Raw genomic sequence first — 18,758 nt, 5'->3', positions numbered from 1 at the left:
CTCTCGTCTAATTCCGTCTAATTCCTAGGAGTACATATTTCCTCTAGTTTATTCAAATGGTCATTCTTTTGTTTTGTATTTCTTTGTGTTTTTCATATGTATTCCTATCAAAACATTAAGTTTTTCTTATTCATATGTTTATTATTATTGTATTTCAAATGGGGCCTTAAAGTACCTCCAAGAGTGATCCAAAATTTAACTTTCAATAATCTTGGATTGAGGCTGTGAAAAAACATGGGTCCAAAAATCATCTCCTCCTTCAAGAGATCACATATTATTGGTTCTCAAAAACTTAGAAATATGGCATCAGGGTAGGCAAATCCTCTCCAACTGTTTCTGGCCAAATATCCTCTTATATTAACGTTGACATCAAAATGAGGCGCCGCGAGGTGCCTGAAGTCTATACTTACGAGGGCATCAGGACTGGACGTGCATAAAAACTGGGTGCACCTTTGGAAACCTGTTGGAGACGTGATTTTTGACATAATTCCAATAGTTTAGCTCTATAGAGGACATATTTTAGGGCTTCTAACAGTTCCTTTGAACAAAAGCAAGAACATAAATACTTATGCCAATTACTGGGGCATTCGAGCAGCATATACCAAAACTCACGGACTGCACTAACTAACCACCAAAAGCATTATTTGCCCAACAGCTAGAGACGAACAACATGTTCAGAACTTCAGATATGTGAATCAACTTGCACGCTACAGTACACAAGAGTGAAAAGAAGAGTCTACAGCCGTGTTGAGCTCAAAGTCGTTGCCACAATCGGACTCCTCACCGTGTACTTGCCGGCGTCATCCACCCACGTCAGCGACCCGTGCAGCACCTTGTCCGCGCCCTTGATCTTGCCGCGCAACACCAGCGTGTACTTCTGCGTCTCGCCCTTCTTCCCGAACACCAGCCTGCTCGGCGTGACGCTGACGGCGAGCCCACCCAGGTTGCCCTTCACCTTCGCCCTGTAGCTCGCCGCGCCGGCGCCGACGTTGGTGACCACCCTGACGAACGTCTTGGTCTCCGCGGCGGCGGCGGCGGCGCTGCGCCTGTCGAAGTAGGCGATGAACGACGGGTAGTTGAGGTCCGGCGACGACGCGCCGCTGCAGTTCACGGCGTAGGTCGACCACTGCGTCACGGCCCTGATGTCCGAGAGGTTGTACCCCATGGCGCACATGAGCTCGACGTAGTCACCCGGGACGGCGTCGTAGACGAGGCCCGGGTCCGCCGCCCTGTTCGGGTCGATGTGGCCGGACCCCATCGCCAGCGGCGTCGCGGCGTGGCCCGCCCGGGCCATGTCGTTGATGGACCTGCCGGTGTTGTCCAGCGTCGCGGCCGTCGTCATCATCGCCGACCGGATGGCCGCCGGGCTCCACTCCGGGTGCACCGCCCTGAGCAGCGCCGCGACGCCCGCCGCGTGCGGCGTCGCCATCGACGTCCCGGAGATGATGTTGAACGGCGACGTCATGTTCCCGACCACGGCCACGCTCTCCGCCCACGACGCGAGCACGAGCGAGCCAGGCGCCATGATGTCCGGCTTGAGCACCGTCGGGCAGCTCACCGCCGGCCCGCGCGACGAGTACGCCGCCGCCTCCGGCGCCGGCTTCGTGTTCAGCAGCGTCGCCCGGAACGCGATCTTGGCCGTCGGAGCGCCGCTCCTCTGGATGTACCGCAGTATCGCCGGCCCGTCGTGCGGGCTCAGCAGGGCGCCCGGGAACGTGAACTGCTCGAACAGCAGCCTGAACGGGTCGTTGGTCAAGAAGAGCCCGCCGGCCGCGTTGGCATCTTGCACGAACTGCACTGCAACCTGCAGAGCAAAGGAGGAAGCTTGTGCATCACACAGCACGATCTTGTCGCGGTTTCGTCTGATGGCGGTGAAGTTGTCGCAGGAGTCGAGGTACACGAGTGGAGTGCTCTGGGTGATCGGCGGCGAGCCGGCGTACAGCGATTCGCCGATGACGGTGGTGCCATCGCCGAGCTCGACGATGCCGGAGAACTCCCTGTCCACGGTGCCAGCGGCGACGGTCAGTGCCCACGGCGCGCCGTTGTGGAGGACGGAGAGGCCCGGGCCGTCGTTGCCGGCTGAGGTGGACACGAAGATGCCGTGCTGCATTGCGGCGAACGAGCCGATGGCCACAGGGTCGGTGTGGAGCGGGCGGTTGTTGAGGCCCAGCGAGATGGAGAGCACGTCGACGCCGTCTGCGATGGCTTGGTCTATGGCGGCGACGATGTCCGTCGTGTACCCGCCCTCGTCGAACAGGACCTTGTACACGGCCACCCTGGCGCGTGGCGCCATGCCCCGTGCCACCCCGGGAGCGTAGCCGAAGTAGGACGCCCCCGGGACGGGCGAGCCGGCGGCCGTCGACGAGGTGTGCGTGCCGTGGCCGTCCGTGTCGCGCGGCGAGTTCACGGCGATCGTGATGTTCCGCCTCCCCAGCGCGGCGGCGAGGCCCGCGCTGAACTTGCGCGCCCCGATGAGCTTCCGGTTGCACGCCTTGGCGCCGTCGAACCGCGTGCCGGACTCGCAGTAGCCCTTCCACCGCGCGGGCACCGGCGGGAGCCCGTCGTCGCGGTAGCTCCCGCTCTCGGGCCACACCCCGGTGTCCACCACGCCGACGATGACGCCGTCGCCGTAGCTGGCCGTCTCCCACAGGCCCCCCGCGCCGCTCACCCCGAGGAACTCCGGCGTGTGCGTGGTGTCGCGCCGCGTCACGGGGGCGTCGAGGTAGGACGAGAGGAAACCCGGGGACCGGCTCAGCCTCGCGTGCTGCTCGGCGGACAGCCTCGCGGCGAACCCGCTCATGGCGTTGCGGTACACGTAGATCATTCTGGCGCCCGGCGCCGCCGCCCGGAGCGTAGCCGCGTACCAGCTCTCCAGGCTGGTCGACCCGTTCCCGCCGCCGCCGCCGCTCGGCATTGCCGACTTGTCCATGTGCACGATGTACGTCGCCGTCTCGGCCGACGCGGCAGCCGCCACGCACAGCGCGACGACCACGGCAACGATTGCCAGCGACGCCGCCATATACGTGTAACGAGCACGCACGTACGTACGTAGCTGTGCCACGGATTCAGGCACGGAACGACGTAGGCGTCATCTTATTATACTAGCAGGCGATGGGGGTTAGCGACGTCTACGCACCAGCTGAAAAATCTCTCGACGAATTGGGCGTTGGATTTGCCCGGTGGTTGCTTGGGTCCCCGCGCGCGCGAGAGGCCATATCTGGGGCGGTTGGCCGGTTGATCGATCGATGCGAACGCGGGGCGCGGATACGGGACAAGAATGCCGTGTGACGCAGGGCCGGGAAAAATGGCGTACGCGCGTTGGCTCGTCTACGTACGCTTGTTGTTCGACCCACCGGGTCTCATCATCATCCCAATCAAGTTCTCAACCACACGCCCACATATACGGTTTTCAGGTCTCGCGAGCCATGCACAGATGCACTTATATCAAGTCTCGCCATGAGGCGTACCGGGGAACACCCAAAATCACGGGGGTGCTGCTGGTGTTTCGTCGTGTTGCCATGCACGGCGCGGTAGCTTAACTAATACTTCATCCGTCTTAAAATATAAATATTTTTAGCTATGAATCAAAATAATTATGTGTTCAGATTTATAGCAAAAAATTATTATATTTTAAGACAGATGTAGTAACTGATCCCTGGACGCATAAATGAACTGTACTCCCTTCATACTCACAAAGGAAGTCGTTTAGGACATTGACATGGTCTCCAAAACACAACTTTGACTTCTTATTTCTATAAAAATATTCATTGAAAAGTGATATATGTATACTTTTATAAAAGTATTTTTCAAGACAAATCTATTCATATAATTTTTACATTTTCAAACTCAACAACTTGAGAGTTATTCATAATATATATTCCCAAGGTTTGACTTAAACATTGTCCTAAACGTCTTCCTTTACGAGTATTGAGGGAGTACTAGATTAGCTTGCGGTCTTGAACAATTCCTCGTACGGGGATGCTAATCCGCGCATGTTCTTAGGGGGAGAGGTGGTGTCTCGCCCTACTTAATACAAAATTTTACTCGAATTTAAAAATATTTAAAACGGCTAAAATAGTAAAAGAAATCAAAGTCTTTAAATACAAAATTTGGATATAAAGTTTCGATCTATTTTTATGTCACAAAATAGGGAAAAACTAGAAAAAAAAAACGTACCTATTTGGGCCTAAGGCTTATAAGGCCACATTAGGCTGGGATCAGCAAAGGCAAGCGGCTGTGCAAGTGTGCTAAATATACGTTTTTCATGCTTTGTTTCCTCGATGGATCGATCATAGCCCGCAGTGTCTTGAATTCGTTGTTATGAATTGTTTGGTGTCGTTAGAAGCCTTGTTTTTATTTTTATGAATGTGGAATACGCGAGTATTGAGGAGAAAAAAGAGCATACCGGGCATCGGCAGCATCCACGCTATCTCAGCGCTGATGATAGTAGTCGGTTGTCATTTAAGGGTAACTCTTTTTATCCCTCGTGGGTATATCCCTCATTTGTTGCATGTCACTCAAATGATTATGAAAAAAATTAAAAAAATATGTAACATGTACTAACATATACTAACATGTGATACATCGCTCCATAAATATGTAAATTCAAATTCAACTTATACATCTCGTTACGAAAAAAACAAATTAAACTACAACTAGTTAACAAATATTCACAGTTAAATTTATTTTTTTCGTTGTGAGATATAAAATTGAATTTGAACTTGCATGTTTGTGGAGTGCTATATCACATGTTAATACATCTTCTCAATTTTTTTTATTTTTTTTCTATAACCATTTGAGTAGCATGCACACAATAAGGGAACATCCCCTCGAGGTATCAAAATCCATTCCGCCATATAACTCCTCATGAATATGTAGCGTCCTCACAGTCCATGGCATCGGTGCTGATGGTGGCCGTCCGCGTCATCGAACTTCATGGCGGGGCTTTCGATTTGGGTTGAGCCCGTGAACGATATAGGTAGCGGCCTGTAGGGCATTGGCACCGAATGCATCGATGAGCTAGCATCAAGCCGGATTTGAGGCGTCTCCATTCATCCCCGATTTGCGGCGGCGGCGATGTACGCTGAGGTTGTGTCAGATAAACCGATAGAAACGAGAGTGTATACGCGAAAGTACAATTTTACCCTCCCACCCATAGTTCGAAATCCTCTCTTGGGGACGTAGTACCACCTGGTACAAAGCAATTCCAACTCTTAGATTGTGCGAGATAGACGGCCTGGATTTAGTACTGCCTTCCCTAAAGGACGATAAGAACTCTTGTAATAAACTCAAGTTTATATAAACTTAAAGAAAATTGTTGGGTGACGGGGTTCACTTAATGCTTGTGACGGGGTTCACTTAATGCTTGTGTAATAGCCTTTTGTAACCGTAATGGCGTGTAAAATAGAGATCCGGATCCTTTAATATGAACTGCTATCTGACGTGATCACTGACAGGTGGGCCCATGAGTGGTGGGGCAACATGTCAATCACCATGTTCCTCTTATATCATGTTAGAGGATCCCAATCCATAAGAATGGATGTTTGTTCCACGACATTATTCCGACCAGTACACAGAAGTCCGACATGACTAGAAGACCAAGGTTGACCGTCATAGCACGACGTAGTGAGTCCTCACCTCGTACTTGCCGCTCACATCGGCCCAGATCACCGCCCCGAACGCCGGCTCGCCGCCGGTGGGCGCCGTGAGGTTGAGGTCCACCAAGAACGACGCCGTCTGCCCCACCTCGGTGAACACCAGGGTCTCCGGCGACACGGTCACCTCCACGTTGCTCGGTGACACCGAGAACGCCCTGTACGTCGCGGCGCCTGCGCCGACGTTGGTCACCGTCCTGCTGAACCTCATGTCGCCGGAGGTGTCGTTCGCGCCGAACACGGCGATGAAGGACGGGTAGTTCATGTCGTTGGTGGAGAAGGAGCAGTTGTACGCCTTGGACCGCGTGATCGCCATGATCTGCGCGGCGGTGAAGTTGGTCGAGCAGAGGAGCTCCACGAAGTCCTCCGGCCCGGCGTCGTACACCAGCCCCGGGTCCATGGCCGCGTTCGGGTCGACCTGCCCGGCGCCTATCGCCAGCGGGCTCGCCGCGGCGTCGCCGTGGCCGGCGTCACCGATCGGCCGGAACGTGTTGTCGACGGCGGTCGCGGTGGTCATCATCGCCGACTTGATCATGGCCGGGCTCCAGTCCGGGTGCGCCGCCCGCAGCAATGCCGCCACGCCGGCGGCGTGCGGGCACGCCATCGACGTCCCGGACTCGACGGCGAAGTCGCTGCCGAGGGCGGTGCTTCCTACCTGCGCCAGCGGAGCAACGGGTGCCCACGCCGCGAGTATACTGTCCCCCGGCGCCATGATGTCCGGCTTGAGCACGCCCTCGTAGCTCCGCGACGGTCCACGAGAGGAGTACGCGGCGACCACCGGCGCCGGCCTCGTCCCGATGATCGTCTGCTGGAACTTGATCGTCGCCGTCGGCCGCGCGCTGGAGTTGATGTAGCTCAGTAGGCTCGCCGCGTCGCTCGGGTTGACGACGATGGCCGGGAAGGTCATCTCGCTCTGGGTTATCAAGGTGGTGTTCGAGATGAAGATGGCCGCGCTGACGCCGGCCTCCGCCGCCGTCCGCATCTGGTCGAGCAGAATCCCAGTGTCATAGCACACGACTATGCTTTGTGCTAGGGTTGCCAGCGACGTCGACGAGTTGCACGCTGATATGGTGTCGTTGTACACCAAGTTCATGTCCTTTATCCACGCGTTCTCTGGATACCTCGTGATGCCGGTGATGGTGCTCCGCGTGTCGTCGCCGAGGTAGATGGATCCGGCGAACATTTGCCGGTCCACCATGCCGGCGGCGACGGTGAGAAGCCACGGGATGCCGTTGTGCAGGGTGCCAAGCCTCGGGCCGTCGTTGCCAGCTGAGGCCGAGACGAGGATGCCGCGCTCGATGGCGGCGAACGCGGCGATCGCCACGGGGTCTTCGTACAGCGGCACGCCGTCGAAGCCGCTCGAGATGGAGATGACGTCGACGCCGTCCGCGATGGCCGCGTCCATGGCGGCCAGCACGTCGGACGCGTACCGGCCCTCGGGCCACATGGCCTTGTACATGGCGACGTGCGCGCGCGGCGCCACGCCGCTCGCCGTGCCGCGCCCGTAGCCGAAGAAGGACGCGCACGGCGCGGGGCTCCCGCCGGCGGTGGACGACGTGTGCGTCCCGTGGCCTAGCGTGTCGCGCGTCGAGTTCATGGAGACGGTGACGGTCGGGTTCGCGGCGACCAGGCCCCTGTTGAAGTAGCGCGCTCCGATGAGCTTCCGGTTACACATGTCGAGCGTGAAGTCCTGTCCAGCCTCGCACTCGCCGCGCCACCGCGACGGCACGGGCGGCATGCCGCCGTCGTCGAAGCTCGCGCTCTCCGGCCAGACACCCGTGTCGATCACGCCGATGATGACGCCCTCGCCGAACCTCGCCGCCGGCCACAGCCCACCGAACGGGCTGAGACGGAGGAACTCCGTGGAGTGCGTGGTGTCATGAAGCACATCGGCGCGGCGATCAGGGTAAGCCGAGACGAAGCCCGGTGCGAGGCGGAGCGCGCCGAGCTCGGAGGCGGAGAGCGTGGCCGCGAACCCGTGCAACGCCTCGTCGTAGGTGTACACGATCCGCGGCCCGCCACGGCCGCCGCGCGGCGCACCGGGAGTCAGAGTCGCCACGGTGGCGGAGTACCACTCGCGGTGGTCGGAGTGATGCGCCGGCATGGCGGACTTGTCCATGTGGACGATGTACGCCGCCCGGTCGGCCGCCACGGGAGAGAGAAGCAAACACGAACACATCAGCAGCAGGAGGAGAAGCGGTGCACGCGCGTGTGAAGCGCTGGTCGCCATGCTGACCACTGGTCAGTAATAGTGCAAGCAAGCTAGGTTGATTTGGGATTAGAGTTTCGTGTTCTATGTAATCCTTATAAACGATGTGTCTCGTCTCGGTTGCACCGTCAATTGCCAATTAGCCAGATTACCACATTGATCTCTTCGGATGGTATTAGAGTCAGACAGATTAGTAGTGTGTTTTTACGGCTGCAACAACAAGGTTAATCTCTTGATTTCAGCTGGTAGATGGGAGTACTTCTTTGCATGTTACTGTTATGAGTTATCACAGACAAAAAATGGTGCATGGGAGCGACCTGTATTGCTTCTGCACAGTTACCAACTTTTGTTTCATCTGTTTACGCTGCGATCAGATACGGGCTAAATTTGGCCAAACCAAACAGCACCTCATGTTCGAGAATATAGAAATATAATAATTTAATATATTCCATAAATAAATCATGACATTACAGATTTATACTAGTATTAACGCATCATTAGATCTACACATGTAAACTAAACAGTAAAATATGAACAGATCAAATATGCGCAACATGTCGAACACGTACCGAGGTGGCGGAAAAACCGGTTGCTCGACAGGAACTACTCGCGGTTACGAGCTTCGACGAAGGCGCGCAACACGCGAGCGGAGAGGAAGGCGAGCCGTCGCGGACGAACAGGGAGCAGTCGCGCGAAGCGCTTCCCAAAAACCTTATTGCCGCCTTCTCCCGGTGCAAGACGTCGAAGGCAGAGGTTAAGGAGACCTGCTCTCCCGATCGCAGGTGCACGCCGGTGAGCGGGATGGAGTAGTCTACGAGCGACGCCGCAGCACAGAAGAGGAGGCAAACCCTAGATTGATTTCGTGTGTTTTGCGTGAAGGCGGCGGCTCGGTTTATATAGAGATAGGTCACTTGATCAGGGCGCCCGCACGATCTCCACTCCACGTAACCGAACCGGATAAGTCGCGCGTAACTTATCCGGACACTGGATTTTTCGGAATGTTTCCAAAACAAAACAAATCCGAATTTTCCTGCAGCAAAACAAAACTGTGGTGAGGAGCCAATTTTGCGGACTATTCGAAGCGTACGCCGCCTGCCAGGCGAGCGAGCGCGCGTGTGTGTTCCCCCTCTTTTCTCCACCACACATGCTTCAAGTGGCTAGGAGGGCATCCTCCCTTTTAAGGAGGTCCCCCTCTCCTAGAATAAGCAAGGTGGTACTAAACTCCACATGCATGCCATACCATGAGGTGGGCTTTTGTGATTTTCCAAAGAATTAATCTTCGAATAGGCCTTAGCGCATCTATTAATTCCTACACCTCAAACATGCATCTATTGTACACAATAACAAAAGAAATATAATATAGTAATTGCCAGTAGACCTGTGACTGCGATTCACTCCATTTCACAAATTCTAAAAATCAAAATAAGTCCACAAGAGACACGGGATAGGGAGATGGATTTTCATCGCTTGAGTGGATATCTACTCATTTCTTACATATCATGTTAGATTTTGTATCGAATATATGTACATAGTCGGTTACAGTTTATAGTTTAGAGTTTTAGTAGATTTTATGAACATAGTAAGAGCCGGACTTTCTTCTATGCTCTCTCTTAAATAAAGATCGAGTTCTATTGCCGGCGATATCCAGCCGAGGATCGTTATAACTTTGATACGTTGTAATATGTTGGATTGGAGAGAGACGCTCATAATCAATGGGCCCCAATATGTAGGTTTCGGCTAAACTCCGTTAGCAAATATCATGCCTCAATGTCATCATTGTCATGGTTATGGATAATGCATACCTTCTATCCTACGACTCATGGAATATACGGGTACGGCATAACTTCGTATGTACGACACGTCTCCGTATATGATAAGAAAATCGACGAGATATTATGAAAACAATTCTCAGGGGCAAGTGAACAACAGAGTCCTACTCGTGCTGGGTTCGGTATCTCCAAATTCTACTTAGATAGAAATTAAGGTGATTCGCGATATAAAGACACACCCCCTAGAGGGTCCCAAGGTATTGAATCATAGCGCCAACACCACCACCATAGTCTACAACCCGGAGGACGTGAAGCCTACTCGCCGGAAGATCTCGTCGAAACCATCTCGACAATGATCTCGCCAGTAAACTTGGGATCGTTGGTCTTCTATTGTAATCTGTGATTTTTTCCATATCAATCTCATATAAATTGTATTATGGCTATTACCTTATGAGGGGTTCGAACCAGTATAATCCTTGTCTTCTTGTTTTGCTTGATATCATATCGTGTAGATCCTCGTACCAATATACCCCAATACCCTATTTAATCAGTCTACGGGTATCCCCTGTCGACAATCATTATATATGTTTTGATCTTTTATGGCGTTTCTTCCGCGTTTGGTTTCTATGGTTATTTCAGGCCGGTTTTGTAAAATGACACCTAAAAAGTTATTTAAAAAATAAAAAAAGATATATTAATATGAGACATATGTAACATCCCGGCTTAGGGCTTAATAGGATTAATAGAATACTCATATCAACAAGTTGCAACTTCTTTTCCGGAAGCCAATCTCCAAACAACTCCAGGGTTAAGCGTGCTTGGCCTGGAGTAATTTGGGATGGGTGACCGACCGGAAAATTCTTCCCGGGTGCACACGAGTGAGGACAAAGTGTGCAGAAAAGATATGTGTTGGTCTGTGAAGGCAGTCTATGACCTATGAAAGCTATCAGATGTAAGTGGGCCCGGCCTGGGGGAAGGCGGGACGTTACAACATATCACTCCACAAACATACAAAGTCAAATTTGATTTTCAAATGTTGTAATAAAACAAACAAGTCAAACTGAAATTAGTTACTATAAAATCACAACTATTTTTATTACAACCTGTAAAAGTCGAATTTAAACTTGCATATTTACAAAGTATTTAAATGCACTTTCCCCACAAAATAATTATGAGATTTTTTACCGTCCAGCGGAATGTACCGAGCGGTACTAGTACCGGTCGGTACCAAAAATCATCCAACCGTTGAATCTGAGAAGGGTAGGATCGGGAGAGAAAATGGGTGTGCCTCCTCCTCCTCCGTCGTCTCCTCCTTCGTCGCGCCTCAGCCACGGCCTACTTCGGTGCCGCCACCGGAGCGGATCCTCGGCCGCTGCAACCGCATATTCCGCCGCTGGCTCATCCGCCTCTGCCTCCGCTGCCACCGACGATGCGTAGGCTGATCTCACGGCGCCGAAGGAGGACACGGCAGTGGCGGACACGGCGACGACGGGGCGGAAGAGGAACACGAGGGCGCTGGAGCGGAAGAGAAACACGGCGGCGACGCGGAAGAGGAATACGGCGGCGGCAGATCGGGATTTTAGGGTTACGCGGAAGAGGAATACGGCGGATCGGAAGAGGACTTGCACGCGAAGTTACGTTTTTGCCCTTCCACCTCAATTCTCCGCGTGGTACTGCACTAGGGGCAGAATTGGTACCGCCCGGTACCAAACTCTACCAGCCGTTGGATCAATCAAGCCAGATCCAACGGTCATGATATTGGTACCGGGCGGTACTGGTACCGACCGCTGTACCGTAACATCACTCAATAATTATATATACAACACGCATACGCTAATTTGGAGAACTTTGAACAAACAATCAGAATACATCAGTTTTTTTGACAATGACAAAATGAATCACCTTGGTGAAATCTACAAGTCTGCAACATAAAGTAGGATATATAATTTCCCAGAGATTACCTCGGTGTTATAACATACTCTCTCCGCCTCAGTTATAAAGACTCGTAGACATTTTAAAATTCAACTCTTTAAATATTTGACCAATAAATAATTTATTATAATTTAATTTTTATTTGATACTAATAATATCATTAAATTATCATTTAAATTTATTTTCACCTTATGATTTTGTTAAAAAATATTATAGTATATGAAAATTTTAAATTCAAGAAATAGTCTTAAAGACTGTACTAAGTGGTACGGAGGGAGTATGTAACGGTCAGGTATAAGTTCAGAAAAACATGTATACCACGACCAACATGAAATGGATCACGAATACCGCCGGCGAGATCAGCGGTGGCGGGGCAGACGCCGAGCGCCGCCCGCCCGCTTGTTGGTTCGTCTTCGACGAAGTTTGTTGGGATGACCCCGACGGCGGCGGCGCGGCCGCCTGCGCCAACGACTCGAACACCAGCTTCGAGCCATTGATGTCGTACATCATGTGCGTGCCTACCTGGATCAGGCTGCCGAGGACCGACCCGTCGCCGGCCGACGACGGCAGGATCGTCAGGCACGCCAGCCCGGTGGTCGAGTCCATGTAGAAGTAGTTCCCCAACTCCAGCTCCATGACGGCGCCGCCGGCGAAGACGAGCGCCATGGACGGCACCTTCGCCTTGGCCAGCGACTCGCCGGTGTAGCACAGGTCGAGCCCGAGCGCCGAGCCGTTGACGGCGGGCAGCCCTATCTTGCTCGCCACCGCCTGCCTCAGAGGCTTGTACGCTGCTTCCTCCAGGACGGTGACGAGGTCGGTGATGCTCAGGAACACGCCGCCGGAGCCGTCCTTATTCCGGAGATCGAACGTCCCGCTCGGGATGGCGAGGTCCTTGCCGTCGACCTGGATGCCGGCGAGCTCGACGTAGTAGAGGCTCGGGTTGGCGTCGCTGGCGAGGAGCCGGGTGGAGAGGGTGTGGCTGGTCTGCGGCGTGGCGTCGTCGCCGAAGAGGATGAAGCTCTGGGTGTCGACGGAGTCGTCGGGGGCGAAGTGGTAGGAGAAGCGGTCGACCTGGAGCTGCGAGACGAGGGAGAGGTTGCCCCTGCCGAGGCCGATCACGCCGGACACGCCGCTGAAGTCGCCGACGTTCTTGAGTCCGCACCCGAAGACCACGCCGTCGATGCGGGTGTCGCCGAACGTGAACGCCTCGGTGCCGAGGAGCCCGGTGGTGTTGGCGGCGCCGCCGCCGTACATGTAGGTGTAGGCGCACTCGGAGGCGCCGGCGCCGCACGTCTGCGGAGCGAACTGCTGGCACGCGTCGTCCGTGCATGGCACGTCGGCCACCGTGGTGGAGCGCACCGGGTTGAAGGGCGCCGTGGCGCCGCACGCGGTCCACACGAGGTCGCTGGAGATGTCGAGCGCGCCGGAGACTTGCTGCGGTGGCGTGCCGATGCCGTAGCTGAAGACGTACATGCCGGCGTTGGTGGCCGGGGCCTGGTTGCCGCCACCGCCGCCGCCGCCGCTGTCGCCGCCGCCCTGCTGGCTCTGCCCGTTGGAGGAGCTGCCTCCACCCTGCTCATGGCCGCCCTGGCCCGACGGGACGAGGTCGGCCATGTCCGACCCATGGTTCTTGAAGAAGTCCCGGAGCTGCTTATTCGTCCTCGGGCCCATGGTGAAGCGTGGAAGCTTGCCCGGGGACGCCATTTGCGGCATGAGGACGGCGAGGACGAGGAAGGCAAGGGCATGGGCATGGCTTCGATCCGCCATTGGAGGTGGCAGCCTCGATCTTTGCTGCTAGTTTTTGTTGCGAGGAGAGCTTGAGCTGAGGTTCTATGATGAATGTACACTGCTATTTATTCTGAAGAAGCAGTACGTAGAGGGAAACCATAGTAAACTTTTGAGGGATATCCGCTCGTTATTTGTATGTCACTTAAATAGTTATAAAAAATAAAATATTAAACAAAATAGTATAATATGTGATAGATCGTTCTATAAACATGCAAAATCAAATTTAATTTCTACATGTTTCGACGATTTTTTTTACTATAAATATACATTAACTAGCTATAATTTAACTTATTTTTTTTATTATGACTTATGAAGGTTAAATTTTAACTTGCATGGTTGTGAAGTGATATATTATATGTTAATACATCTTTTTATTTTTTTTCACTTTTTTATAACTATTTAAGTTTTATGTAAATAAGAGTGTACACCATATCGAGAGTTTAAATTCCTCTCTCATTACGTAGATCACCATGTGGAATGCTAGCTGGTAACATGGTGACTCAAGATCGTGTCAAACGCGGTTAATACACTCATATTTTTGCAGCAATTGATCTTTAGAATACTCTCTTCTAGTTAAACAGCCAGGTCATGTTTGATTTTGTGGATTATAGTAAGATCGGTAAACGCTCAAAGCCTTGTGTACTCAATGAACAGTGTACATGCCCACCTTCTAATAAAGTATTTAGTGTTGACTGACAAATGGTAGCAACTATCAACTTTGATTAAGGTAAGTTAATCTCTCAGCAATAACGAAATTGCCATGTTTTTTGATGGAAGGACAGCGTCTGCCATAGCAAAAACGGAAATGGAAACAACCAACGTCCTGCGGGGAATCCAATCCTTAGGACAGTCCCAACCCATAACACTAGACATGGTTTGTACTATACACTACTCTTCTAATGCAAACACCACTATTCATTACTTCAATTTAATGCTACTTATCTCACATGATGTCTTGGATATTGTGTAGAAACCATGTCTCATGCAAGACATGGTTTTCTTCTCTTTCATCGTTTATTCACTTGCCACATCATTTTTTATCATAGGTGGCAACTTATTTAATGCTATGGACACCATCCTAGTCATTGGGTTGGGAATGCCCTTAGGGCAGTCCTAACCCATAACACTAGACATGGTTTCCATAAACTCCACATCATCAAAAAAAAAATTAGTACTAGACACTAGTCTTCCAATACAAACATCATTATTCCATACTTTAATTTAATGCTACTTATCTCACATTATATCTTAGATGTTGTGTAGGAACCATGTCTCATGCAAGACATGATTTTCTTCTCTTTCCTCATTTATTCACTTGCTACATCATTTTTTGTCATAGGTGACAACTTATTTAATGCTATGGATACCATTCTAGTCATTGGTTTGGGAATCACACAACAAAAACAGGACAGAGACAGAGAGAGAAAAAAAACAAAACAAGTAATATTAATTTCTGATTATGTAACCAGTGGTTAATGATCGCTGAGAATGTGACCCCTCCTCTCTGTTCAGTGATCCAGTCTGTTCCATTTAATAAGATTATCTTGGAAAAACTCAATCTGTTCAAAGTAAATGCCCATGTGATTTTCGAATTTCGACCCGAAGACCATTTCAAAGTAAACTAACAGGTTGACCCAGAGCGTCAACGTGATCGCGCGGTGCTCGGTTAAGTTAGTAGGCCGAGTTCAAGGGCCAATTTCTCCTGAACCTGTTCGTAAATCTCTTGGTCCATGTTTGACAAAGCCCATCTCTGTGTAGTTTCGGTTCATTTTAGCAGCCCATGATGGGCCGAGATTTAGTCCTTCCCAAGCAATCCCTAGACCTCCCGTCTCCCCAAATTCTGAGCGCCAAACGGTGAACAACTTCCCGCCCAATCCAGACGCTGCACAAATCCAGACCATAACAGAATTTAGTCTGTGTTCTGGGTTCAAAGTACAGACAAGCACGTTCTAATAAAAGAACTCAGAACAGGATTTAGTTCGCTAAACAGACTGAAGAAGGGGAATCAGACATGTTCCAGTGTCAACTAATTATAAGTTGGTCGCCGCAAAAAAAAAATGAAAAACTAATTATAAGTTGGTGTACAGGTGTAGTAGCCAACTAGTTATGGGTTATGGGTACATTTTCATCAAGATTATGGGTGCTAGTTTTGCTAGAGACATACCATGTCGCATGCATGCTGTGTCACTTATCAGCACGTAATGTTCTACAATTATCTCTCAACGGGATGGTAAATTGGTAATATTTTCTCCAAAAATGTGCTGTCGTTGATGATGGTTTATTGCTCAACTCTCTGTCTTTTGAAATCACCACATTGCCTTTTTCTTTTGTAGAAGGGTATTTTTTACCCGGCCTTTATCCAACCGGATGTAGGTAGTCTTTTTAGATTAAAAACTTAGCCTATTAAATAGGAAACTTAACTATCAAATAATTCAATCCGAAATTCGTTCCTATGTAGATTTGAACTTTTTAGATTAGAAATTTAGCCTATCAAATAGGTAACTTAGCCCTCAAATAATCCAATCCGAAATTCGCTCGAAATTTAAACTCAGGATCTTAAGGTGCTACTCAGGTCACTGCAACCACTAGGCTATATGCCATTTCACTTAGAAATTATAGCGTCAGCAAAGGATACTAACCACTTAAAAACTAGAATCAGACAATCATCAGTCCACATGTGACAACACGGTTTAAAACGATACAACACGTATACGCTTTGATTTGGAGTAGTAATTTGGAAAAAAAAACAATCAGAAATTCAGAATACATCATTTTACTTACAGACATTGTCAAAATGAACCACCTTGGTGAAATCTGCACGTCTGCGACATGACAATAAGGATACCTTCCAGATATTACCGCAAGGTCGAGTAGAAGTTCACAAGAACATGTATACCACGACCAACATTAAATGGATCACGACCACTGCCGGCGAGGTCAGCGGCGGCGGGGCTGACGATGAGCGCCGCCGTGACGACTGTCGGGATGAACCCGACGGCGGCGGCGGCGCTTGCTCCAACGATTCGAACACCAGCCTAGAGCCACTGATGTCGTAGATCATGTGCGTGCCTACCTGGATCAGGCTGCCGAGGAGCGACCCGTCGCCGGCCGGCGACGGCAGGATCGTCAGGCACTCCAGCCCGGTGGTCGAGTCCATGTAGAAGTAGTTCCCCATCTCTAGCTCCATGACGGCGCCGCCGGCGAAGACGAGCGCCATGGACGGCACCTTCGCCGTGGCCAGCGACTCGCTGGTGTAGCACAGGTCAAGCCCGAGCTCCGAGCCGTCGGCGGCGCGCAGCTCTATCTTGCTCGCCATCGCCTGCCTCACAACCTTGTACGCGCCGGCGTCCAGGAAGGTGACCGGAATGGTGATGCTCAGGACCACGCCGCCGGAGCCGTCCGCCTGGAGATCGAACGTCCCACGCGGGATCGCGAGGTCCTCGCCGTCGACGCGGATGCCGGCGAGCTCGACGTAGTAGAGGCTGCGCGATGCACGGCTGGCGACGAGCGGCGTGGAGACGGCGCGGCTGGTCCGCGGCTTGGCGTCGTCAAGGAAGAGGATGAAGCTCCCGACGTCGACGGCGTCGTCGGGGGCGAGGTAGTAGGAGAACCTGCCGATCTGGAGCTGCGAGACGGGGGAGAGCTCCCCTCTGCCGAGTCCGATCACGCCGCCGATGTCGCCCTCGGTGGCGACGGCGCACCCGAAGATCACCCCGTCGGCGCGGACCGTGGCGAACGCGAACGCGTCGACGGCGAGGAGCCCGGCGGTGGTGTTGGCCGCGCCGCCGCCGTACACGTACGAGTAGCCGCAGGGGGAGTCGTCGGCGCTGCACGTCTGCGGGACGAGCCGCTGGCACCCGCGGTTCGCGCATCTCACCTCGCGTATCGTGGACGACAGGAAGGCGTAGAAGGGCGGCGCGGACGTCGCCGCCGGCGCGTCGGCGCCGCAGGTGGCGCACGCCGAGCACTGCATCCACACGAAGTCGCTGGTGATGTCGAGCACGCCGGTGACGACCTGTGGCGGCGTGCCGACGCTGAAGCTCAACACGTACATGCCGGTGTTGGTCGCCGGGTCCTGGCTCTGGCCACCACCGCCGTTTTCGCCGCCGTCGGCCGGCACGGCCTGGCCGCTGTAGCTACCTGATGATCCGCCGTTGCGATGCCTCGGGAAGAGGCCGGCGATGTCCGACCCGTGCTTCTTGAAGAAGTTCCCGAGTTGCTGCTGCTTCGGCCTTGGGCTCGCGGTGTTGCCAGCTGCAGGCTTGCCCTGGACAGCCATTTGCGGCGACAAGATCAGAACGAGGAGGGCAATGGCAAGAACGGTGATTCGATCGGCCATTGGAGGCAGCTTCTTTTAACTTGATCCTGACTTTTGGCGGGAACAAGTCCAGCAAAGGCTGAGCTAGAATGTGTTTGCGGTAGACTTGAGATTCCACTATTTATAGCCTTTGTTCTCATATGGATTCTCTACGGAGATTGCCAAATGATAATGCGACGAATATGTCAAACTAAACGGGGGCTAGAATGTTTTCCCGGGGCCAAACAGCGAGGCCACGTTTGATTTTCTATTTGTGCTCACTGTACAGACTCGGTACGTTCATAGTAATTAAAACATCACAAGTCATTGTGTAATGAACAGCATATCCACGAAAGTTTTGATAAGTGTATTTGAAGTTGACTTTCCAATATGGTGGCATTCCAGGGTTTCCAACTATAGAAGGTAAGCCATCAACAAACGACAGAGAACGAGAAAACAAAATTGAAAATATAACCAATGTTTTTTCGGAAAAAAAAATATGTTGTTGAACGATCATATAGAATATGTAAGCCCTCTTGTCTGTCAAGAACAGAAAATTGCAAAATATGTAAGCCCCTATTGTCTGTCAACAACAGAAAATTGCAATTTGCTCAAACTAATTTTTCCATTTAATCTTGGCCCAAGACCATTTAAATACTATCCTCGAGCGAACCAAAGCATCAACGGAATGACGGAATGAATAAGTACATTTGGACTCCCACAAATATACGTGCAATTTAATTCGTATCCCTCAATTGCAATACCATATATATTGAATTCTTAACTATTAAAACCGGTACATTTTGACTCCCTTAATGGTTTTGACTTTTGAGGGATACAAATTAGATGCAAGTATAATTAGGGACTTAAAGTGGACTTATTCCTCAACAGAATAGCCCAACGTGTACAACTGATGGGCTAAATTAGCAGCCGAACGTCATGCCCACGTACTCCTCAGCCCAATCTCTTACCGGGTCCTTCGTTCTCACCTGCGCCACCCGCTAGCTCACTAAACGGGTCCAGGCGAAACCCTAGACCTCCATTTCCCCAAATTCTGCGCGCCAAAAGCCACAAGCCCTCGAACACCTTCCCGCCCAATCCAACCAGTA

The 18,758-nt window shown here is 51.7% G+C and overlaps 4 protein-coding genes across 4 annotated transcripts; all 4 read right to left on the bottom strand.

Annotated features, from left to right (window-relative positions):
- Positions 1–475: 475 nt before the first annotated feature.
- Positions 476–3,155, bottom strand: LOC4324925 (subtilisin-like protease SBT3). The gene has a single exon (XM_026025231.2). The coding sequence runs from the start codon at positions 3,017–3,019 to the stop codon at positions 737–739; it is 2,283 nt and encodes a 760-aa protein (XP_025881016.2). The 5' UTR covers positions 3,020–3,155; the 3' UTR covers positions 476–736.
- A 2,350-nt stretch (positions 3,156–5,505) lies between these two features.
- LOC136355505 (subtilisin-like protease SBT3) lies at positions 5,506–7,884 on the bottom strand. The gene has a single exon (XM_066308168.1). The coding sequence runs from the start codon at positions 7,882–7,884 to the stop codon at positions 5,611–5,613; it is 2,274 nt and encodes a 757-aa protein (XP_066164265.1). The 3' UTR covers positions 5,506–5,610.
- Positions 7,885–11,461: 3,577 nt separating this feature from the next.
- Positions 11,462–13,403, bottom strand: LOC107276860 (aspartic proteinase nepenthesin-1). Its single transcript, XM_015778099.3, has one exon. The coding sequence runs from the start codon at positions 13,329–13,331 to the stop codon at positions 11,865–11,867; it is 1,467 nt and encodes a 488-aa protein (XP_015633585.1). The 5' UTR covers positions 13,332–13,403; the 3' UTR covers positions 11,462–11,864.
- Positions 13,404–16,230: 2,827 nt separating this feature from the next.
- On the bottom strand, positions 16,231–17,631 carry LOC112938796 (aspartic proteinase nepenthesin-2). The gene has a single exon (XM_026025217.1). It carries the CDS (start codon positions 17,629–17,631, stop codon positions 16,231–16,233), a length of 1,401 nt encoding a protein of 466 aa, XP_025881002.1.
- Between the last annotated feature and the right edge of the window lie 1,127 nt (positions 17,632–18,758).

The sequence above is a fragment of the Oryza sativa genome, chromosome 1, assembly GCF_034140825.1.
Source record: "Oryza sativa Japonica Group chromosome 1, ASM3414082v1".
NCBI lineage: Eukaryota > Viridiplantae > Streptophyta > Magnoliopsida > Poales > Poaceae > Oryza > Oryza sativa.
The sequence above is the reverse complement of the archived record's forward strand: the minus strand, read 5'-3'. Positions and strand labels throughout refer to the sequence as shown.